Consider the following 9168-nt stretch of genomic DNA (forward strand, 5'->3'; position numbering starts at 1 on the left):
GAGGGGACCTGATCCAGGTCTATAAATATCTAAGGTGTGGGGGGCAGAATGGCGAGGCCGGACTCTTTTCAGTGGTGAGTGGAGACAGAACAAGGGGAAACGGCCGGAAACTGCAGCATAGGAAGTTCCGCACAAATGTGCGAAGGAACTTCTTTACAGTGAGGTGACGGAGCACTGGAACAGGCTGCCCAGGGAGGTGGTGGAGTCTCCTTCTCTGGAGATGTTCAAGACCTGCCTGGATGCCTACCTGTGCGACCTACTGTAGGGAACCTGCTTTGGCAGGGCGGTTGGACTCGATCTCTGGAGGTCCCTTCCAACCCCTACAATTCTGTGATTCTGTGATTCAATGGAAGTAGCTGTTTCTCCAGACAGAATTACAACAGGATCTAGAAGAACATTAGGACCTGCCAGAACAGGTCTATAAATAGAACAACTGAATTTGTTAGGGCAGCTCCTGGCTGGGAATGAATGAAAGCAGTCATCCACATTGCTTCCTCCTATTAACTACCTGTCTTTCATTCTGCTATTTTCAAAACATGAATAAACCAGCTCATTATACTCAGCATAACAGTGAGAATAGATAAGTGAGACAAGAAGTAATCTGACGCTGACCTATGCCTACTTATTTTAATCAAGAGCAATAGTAGCACACAGTACAATATTTTTCCTCATTATAATAGATATTCAAGTCACTCCGAGAAAACCAAACACACAATTTTTGTCTTTATGTTATTATCTGAAACAACAACAGACTCTCTCCATTTCATTACTTACAATCATCACTATCAGTTTGTCAACACTCATTTCTGGGCGGTTTTGAGAGATGATTAGAACATAACAATCAAGCCTTTACTGAGATTCAGGACATTTAGATCTTGTGAAGACACATAAGCCCAAATCAGGGGAAGGATAAATCTTAATACTTGCTCCTGAGTGCTGAAGCCCACCATCCCACCAGATGGACCTCCAGCCCCTTAACTCCTTCACAAAGCTTACCTATTACCATAGGAAAACAAAAAAACCTTAAAGTACAGCAGAGGAATTTGGATGGTCCTGCCAAATACATCATGACAGGACTGATCTACTCTAAGGCCAGTTGAGCACAGGGCAGTAAATTCTTCTGCCACAAACTTGTCTCCTGATAAGATACTCCTGTGTTCTGCTATAGTGTATCATGGCTAGAGAGATCAGATTGGAAACCTCCACTCCTGAGCACTGCACAGACACTCAGAAGTCAACTGAGCACAAACAGCAGCTCCCTGGTAACAACACAGAGCTCAAAGGAACCCTTTAGCAGCACATCACTGATCACATGCAAGAGAATTATCCTTAGTCACAGATCTTGGCTTCAAAGTCGTGTGGGTAAGCATTGCCACATTTTTCTTCACTGCTTCACACCAACAGCTTTTGAAAGATACACGGAGACCCAGTTTTGAGTTTATGATATCTCAGTCCTCCCTCCTTATCAACACTCAGGTCATTCTTTGAACAGAAAAAAAAGGTCCTGATGCTGCTTCTGTAAGTCAAGATAAAACCACTGTACTTCAGTTGGTCAGCATTGAGGGACATCAGCAGAGGAACTCCGGAAAAAAAGGAAATAATAAAAACATACTACAGACTGCATTAAAGGACATTCTGAGTATTGGAAAGACAGACAAAGATCATAGAATCCTTAAGAGTTGGAAGTGACTTCTAAAGGCCATCTACTTCAACATCCCTACAATGAACAGGGTCATCTACAGATAGATCAGGCTGCCCAGGATGGTAGGAGGGAAGACTTACATATGGAAAGGAAAAAGAACCCCATTAATCCTCCAGAAGACTCCCTCAGAGTGTTATGTTTCACACTTGAACCTAAACAGTAGCTGTTGTTAATAGATTCTCACTATGTAGAAGTACGTTACAATCTTTATCATAATAGCTAACCATTCCCTGGACAGAAAGGCACATATTTTCATTTTTTACTTAAATTACACTCCCAAATTCCTTAAGTTCTACTACCTAAATTTATCTCTTAAATGAAAGACCATAGCATCTTGGGAATCTGGACCAAACCTTTTTTTTTTTTTCTTCAATCTTACTCATTTTGTAACAGCAATGGGAGGCTGAATGCCACTGAGATGACTGCTGACACTAAAAATGATTAACAGGTCCCTCCTAGCCTAACTTTGTCAGACTGTTTGCAAGATGTCAGGTAGCTTTCACAAATAATCTCACTGTCTGTCTTTGCAATTTGTATCTGAAAACTCAGCTACAGAGGAAGAAAGAAATCTTTAGAATCCTTAACACGCTATGCTGCTCCTTCTCTCTGATTATAGAGGTTCTTTTTTTTAACCACCTTCCAGATTGCAATCATTATCAGCCTACAGAACGAAGAGATTATCACATCAGTCTTGGTTATGCTGTTCAAGAGATGAGCTGCCCCTGCTATGTGCTTGGGAAGCACAGAGACATCGCCAGCTCAGAAATGAAGGGGTTCTGGGCAGCCTAAACATGCTGCTTAGGCAGTGAACACAGAGCTGTGACCCAGTTTCAGCCGCCCTCTGCCAGAACCAAGCCCTCACAGGGGTCCCCAAACACCACTACAATTTGCTGAGCCTATTGGTTTCTGCTCTGATTTTTACTCTCCTTGTTTTAATTCTGGCTTCTCCAGTTGCAGCTGGAGAACCCAAGGAACCAATAACCCAGCAAGTTTATCACTTGGGTCCATTACCTAGTACAACATTTTGAAAACTTAACTATGGAAACCTTGGCTCACTAAACCCAAGCATACACCCAGACACATTACCTGTCAGAAATTCTGAGGAGCAACTCTAACTGAAGTGTTTTCTGCCTGCATCACTGAAACTGCATATAGGTCTTTCTTCCTGAAAAGCATTTATCTGCTGCAGGAAGGTGCTTGCTTCACATCTCTGTAGTAGTATGCACAGATCCTCATTATGGCTCAGGGCTTTGCTGACCAAGGTATTTCAGTTATGAAATAAACAGCAAGCCTGCCCTATGAAGCACAGCCTCAGCAAAAATATCTCTGAAGACAACAAACAGGAAATCTGTTGCCTTTGGGAGGACAGCTAGTTCCAGACATTATTACCATCAGGAGAAGAGCTCCAGGACAAGGATTATTTCAGCACACAACACACGTTTCCAATACAAAGAAATCAATGACCCTAAAAGCACACTCAAGATCAACAAAAAAACAAAGTTTTAAAATAAAGCCATATCCTTAAAATTAATTTTAATATCAAGCATGATGTGCAGTGAAAGTACAGCTATTTTGATGCTGGAAATGAGCAGATGCTCATTTTTAAATAGATTCATCTCACAACTACTTTTCAAAATGACTTCCATCTCTGTTGGCAAGAGCACCAACCTCAGTTACAGCTCTGCAGGAGAAGAATATATTCCAAATCAGTAGTCTAAACTACGTGGAGAAGAAATAATTTGTTACAGACTGGCATTAAGGGCAAGGGGATTCCCTTGCAACTGCAAAGGATTCTGCAAGGGCAGAAGGAATCCTGGAAAAACATACAGAAATATCAGTTCTTCCATTTAAAATAAATACCTCTGGATTTGAACTCTGTTCGTTACAGAAACGACCTGCTGCCAAATTATTCAAAAAAGAACAAAACTACAGAAAACAATCTATTTTCCTTTCTATTCTACTACCATGCAGCTGAATTTCACAAAAAATATGGAATTCCTCCAGTTGAAATGACCTATTTGTATGGTCTTGGCAGTTCTTTTCCTGGACATTTTTCACCATGGCATTTACAAGACAGTATTTTAAGGCCTGAGAGTTGCTAAGCGAAAATGATGATCACGCCACCTACATACCAATGTGGGATTTAAAAAGAATCTCTTCCCTGGTTCATGCAAGGTTCTTGCATAGTCTGGATAAGTCAACTAACATCTGCTTCCCATTCTCTCCACTGCTGCTTGGAGGACTAACTACCCTAGCTCAGTGACTGTAAAGGTTCTTCTTTGAGAAGCAATGGAAAATAACTGCTGTGCAGTAAGTATAGAACATCAGGTTAATTTTGAAAGACAAGGAATGGACACCTTATCATTCAAGATGTTACTGTTGAGGATTTTTATTTAGTGAAGAAAGTCAACAAGCTCCTTTCTTCACTTACCCTCAATTTATTCCAGGAAAAGCCATTGACATTTCTTATACTCAGTTCCAGAATCAACATCTCAAGTTTCTGCTTTTAAAATCCTGCTTTAGACTCAGGCATTCTACAGGACTCTGTGAAAATACTTCCCATTCAGCAAACATCTTGAATAGCACCAGCCAGTAACTTGCATTGTAAGGTCTCTTCCACCAGGCAAGCTTATCCTTTATGACACTACAAAAGCCGCCCCACGATGCAGCCACATACGGCCAGCACAACACAGTGACAACAAGCAAAACAGTGACAGTACAACACCACAAACAATCAAACACACAAACAGCAATCTTCAAAGACCTGGAGCTCAGGTGAGTTCAAGTCTCATCCTGTTTACTTTGCAGTTAACCCTCTTCTATCAACAATTACATACTTCAAAGAAGAGAGAATTCAGCTCTTTCTTGCAGATGAGCGGGGCTGTCAGGGAAAACTAACAGCAGCATGACCTTGCTGCCCACCTACCCACATAGAGGACTCCCTCTTTTGTCTTTCCTGCTGCTTCAGCCACTCCTTGCTTGGTTTTCTCTGCTGCTGCTACAACTCCCTCCTTTGCCTTGTTTAGTCCTTTCATGAACACATCCATGGCTGAAGAATTTCTTCACACAAAACTAGGAAAAAAAAAAAAGCATGCTTTGAATAACGATTCTCAGCTTTTTTTTTTTTTTTTGCCAGCAAAGGAAGAAAATTACATTAAAACTGATTGAACATCAAAATATTTTAAAAATATGTTATTTACACCAACATATTATATAACTTCTATCTACATCTCTATCAGCAATATACACATTGCTGTCTGTATCCTGTAGTGCAGATAGAAAAAACAGTTAAAACCAAGCAGCTCAGTTACACAAGTCACCTTTACATCTTCTCACATGCTATCACAGATAGCAAGTCAAGCAGCATGGCTACAGTAGTCCCTAGAAGGCCTGGGAGTTCCCACAGAAACCTACAGAGGTCACTGACAACGCAGTTCTCATCTGAAGGTGCATTCATTGAAAGGAGCAAGCCCATTCCTTGCCCATCACCATCTCCTCCAAAGGACAGTTTGTTCAACAGCTATCGGCAAGATCTAATCCCATCATTTGCTGATGCTCCACCTTCTCATTCAAAGGAAAATCTTAAATACTAGCTACTTCACTAACACCTCTTCTAAATGAGAAACGTTCACTTATTGTTAGAAGAACTGCTAGCATTCCAGAAGGACTCGAGCAAACACAAAACGCTGCTTTTCAACAACTCTTCATTTTGCGTGCAGCTCGTATCACTCTGCCAGTACTTGAGTTCTCCAAAGGGATCCTGCACATGCATCAAGTCTAAAGAAAAAAAATTACGAAAACGCAAAGCCAAGAACATGCAATGCTAACAGCTCTGCACTACAGCTAGCAAACGAGTTCTGTGGCAGCTATACAGCCCCACGCTACAATTAAGCTACAAAGACAGTAATTAAAGCCACCAAGTCAGCATCCCTTCCACAATCCCGTCACGACAGACCCTTCCCTCTTCTCCCTCCCCCTCTCAGAAGCGGCACTGCCTGCTAGTTCCTTCCCTCCGCCAGAGGAAGGGATGTCTAGGAAGGCAGTGGGCAGCTTGCTACTAACCTGTGGCAATCAGAAGGGCAGCATCCGCGCCCCAGTGACACCGTGGGCAACACCGAGAGCAGGTGTGGGAACACCTGGGTGCAGCGTGGGGGAAAAAAAGCAATACACGGCTACGTGGCTCTGTCCAAATAAAAGAAAGGGCACCTGTGGAGGGAGGAGAACAAACGTACAGGGCTCTCTTACAAGCAAATTGCTCTATCTATAGGGACTACCCGAGGAGAAGGGGAGGGCGACGTGAGCAGATAGCACCCAGCGGCTCCCGCACACGGCAGCCGCAGCGCCCGCTGTTTCCCCTCTCGTTCCCTTCCTCCTTCGTGCCCAAAGGAGAACGCTCGGCGGTAAAAGCACCTCTATACCCCTGCACACTCACCCCAGCGGCTGCCCAGCCCCAAGGGAGCAAAGCCCCTCACGCACTCCCCACCACTTACCGCTGGGTCCGCCGCTGCAGGAAGGCGGGGGGAGGCAGGGAAGGAGGAGGGCGAAGCGCGGAAACCTGATGGGAGCTGCCCCTTCTCAGCACATCGCCGAGTCTCCCGACACCGCCCCGACGGCAGCACGGCGGGCAGCGAGTGTGAAGGAGAGACAGGGTGAGGGGAGGGGAGGTGGGAGGAGGGACCGGGGGCGGTGGGGCGGCTCCCAGCCTTCATCCCCGGCTGGGGAGGGGGAGTGTGCTGCAGGTCGGCTACGCGTCGTGACGTGGGGGTGGGAGGTGAGGATAGGAAAAAAGCGAAGGGGAGAGGCTGAGGTCCTGGTCACCTCGTGGCACCACCTGTCCGCTGTTCGCCCCGGGGCTGAATCACCACCATACTCAGAAGCAGTATGAGCAAGCTATTGGTAGTCAATTCAGCACACCTGTTTTGCTTCACCCACGGCTCAGAAAACGCCCCCGAGCTCTTGGTTACTTCCTATCGAAAGTCTTCAGGTTGGAGTGACTCGAGGTGAATGCTGCCGTTCTGTCAGGATTCGTGCTCCCAGCTTATTTTCAAGGATGGCGGGTGATTCTTTTACAGAAAAAAATATGAGTCTTAGCCCTGCTGCAAAAATACAATAAAATCTTTATCCAAATGAGGATGAGAAGCTCAAACTCCCACCTGTTGGACCCCTTAGTGGTCTCCAATGTACAGACCAGGGCCACTGCTGCTCCCCTCTTGCTCTGTTGCACTCAAGTGACTTTTCTCCAGAAAGGGAAAGCAATCACATTTCTCTGTATTGCTGCAGAGCGTAGGCATGAGAAGCCAAATTCAGTGGGAAACAAGGTATTAGAACAGATGGACCTTCAGCATCAGTACATCAGTCAGCACGCTGTACAGATCCTGCAAAACCTTGCAGAAACAGTTTGTTCTGTCAATGCAATCCAAAGGAGAAGCAGAGCTTGGTACAGATGAGATACAGGGACATGAGCTGCACAAAGCACCTTCAATCCATCATCATGGGCAGGCAGCTGATGGGTCCCTGCTTTTATTTCCATTCTGAGCATACAGTGCAGATTTTTTTTTTTTTTTTTTCAGGTTTCTTAATATTTATCTACTGCTTGGTAAGCTTTCTGGGGATTCACTCCACTACCAGATTTAATCAAGCAAACATTTGGTGATAGGTTGTATTTCCTTGCATCATAAAGTGCTGTCTGAGAATACAAACCATTCCTCCTTAATTACACCCTCCAGAACATCTTTAACAAGCATCCAGGAATCGCACTAGGAGGCAGCACATCTTATTCATCATGAGCTGCACATTTCTACTTAATGATGCAAATCTTGATGTGGTGTTTCCTTCTAGCTGTGGGGGAGAAACACAAGCGTAATATTAGACAGTAAATCCAAAGAAATAAAAGTCCTATGTTTTCTGCATAGAGACAACATTTTCCTTCCCAATTGTTACAAGCTGCCACAGTTTTATGATTTTTGTTATCAATATCCCACATTGTAACATCACATACAGCACTGGTAGTTAAAGAGTTAATGCTCCAGTTCCATGGATTGTCAATATTTCCAGGTACCTGGTTCTCAGCAGAGAAGAGCTACATATCCCATAAGACTGTCACTGTTCCGTTTTGCATTTGAAGGGGAAGATACAACTGTTCCCAAGTCTGAGATGCTCCTTCTTCTACACTCCCCTCTGCCATGTGTGCTTCCTAGCCACCTCACCTCCAGCATTAGAGTAAAGCCTTCAGTATTGGACTCTCTCTCGCTTTATTTGATTCATTACCTTCACTTACAATTACACTGTATTATACTGTGTTATCTTCCATTCTGATTAGTAACTTAGTTTTTACTCCCTTAGCCTATTGCTGCTGTTTTTAGGCCTGTCTCCCTAGCTTTTCCCCCTTCCCCTCTCCCAGGGCATGGGTCCGTAGCTCCTCCCACCCCATTAATCTCAGAACCAGGTCGAACCAGTCCACAAAACAACTGGCAAAAGCATGCAGGGAATTATTAATAATGACAATTAATACTGGGTTCAATAATTAGAAGACAAAATCAGTATTAGCATGAGTATGCTTTCATAATAAATAGAGAATATTGTGCTCCTTGTGTGAGTGATATCTACCAGGTTTAAATAAATGTTTGTTTCTCCAGCTTGATAAGGTTCTTTCCTATGCATTGCATGATCAGACAGAGGCATGACGTTCTAATGTTAGACAAAGTAACAGCCTATTGGATAATAAAATCACGTGGCCAAATTCAGAGTGGTAGAGACAAGAGGGATCCATTTCCATGGCATAAACACAGCTTTTTGAACACTGCAGTGTTTTTTCATAACTGAAAAAACACTGCAGAGTAAGACTGATCAGTATATGGTGTCTTTAGGTTAAAAAAATCATATGTAAAACTTTTCAAGCAGAAACACTGACAAGATGTCCCCTTGAAATAATAAGTTGAAGGCATTCTCTTGTTGATGCAGAATGACTCACATGTGCTCCGTGTTCCCACAGAACTTATTCATGATGTTGGAGGAAAGTTACCTTTGAGAACCTGAAAAGCTGCAGAATGAAAAGAACCTGTCTTAGTTTATGATGGCAGCACAAAATGACATTGAATGGGCAGGCTATTCGCAAGTGACACTTGTTATTCCACTGCATGATCTTTCTACCAATTGCAAGTAATCTGAAAGCTACCTTAATTTCACAAATTCATTAACTGTGTAGAAATGCTATTTTTCTGCAAACATTTCATTCTCAGCCTTTCTTACAGAAGAGGTTACTATCTATATTTAGACTTGATTTAAAGTTCAGGCCAATTTCATACTCCTGCATCACACATTTGCAGTTTTGTCATATCTCAGGTTCCTGTGAAGAATGTTCCTCTCGTCAATCATGCTACGCTTTGAGAACTCAGAAACATGCACAACTTCAAAAATACTGAAGACAACCTCTATTTTGTATACGGGTAAGCCTGAGACTTATTAAT

At 43.3% G+C, this 9168-nt stretch overlaps 1 protein-coding gene across 5 annotated transcripts in view; it reads right to left on the reverse strand.

Moving 5' to 3' along the window:
- Positions 1-7312, reverse strand: part of SNCA (synuclein alpha) — a 66716-nt gene extending 59404 nt beyond the window's left edge. The window contains exons 1-4 of one of the 5 annotated variants that reach the window (XM_042872232.1): positions 6856-7312; positions 6617-6765; positions 5765-5908; positions 4629-4774 (exon numbers count right to left, since the gene is read on the reverse strand). In XM_042872232.1, coding sequence (XP_042728166.1) covers positions 4629-4749 — 121 coding nt within the window. In that variant the 5' untranslated portion in view covers positions 4750-4774; positions 5765-5908; positions 6617-6765; positions 6856-7312. Of the gene's footprint in view, positions 1-4628; positions 4775-5022; positions 5048-5116; positions 5563-5764; positions 5909-6192; positions 6350-6616; positions 6766-6855 lie in introns of those variants that run through there. The other 4 variants (XM_042872231.1, XM_042872230.1, XM_042872234.1 and 1 more) reach the window with 4 other exon arrangements.
- Between the last annotated feature and the right edge of the window lie 1856 nt (positions 7313-9168).

This window comes from Lagopus leucura, unplaced genomic scaffold (assembly GCF_019238085.1).
Source record: "Lagopus leucura isolate 7727_CA_CO unplaced genomic scaffold, USGS_WTPT01 Super-Scaffold_100004, whole genome shotgun sequence".
In the NCBI taxonomy this organism is placed as follows: Eukaryota; Metazoa; Chordata; class Aves; order Galliformes; family Phasianidae; genus Lagopus; species Lagopus leucura.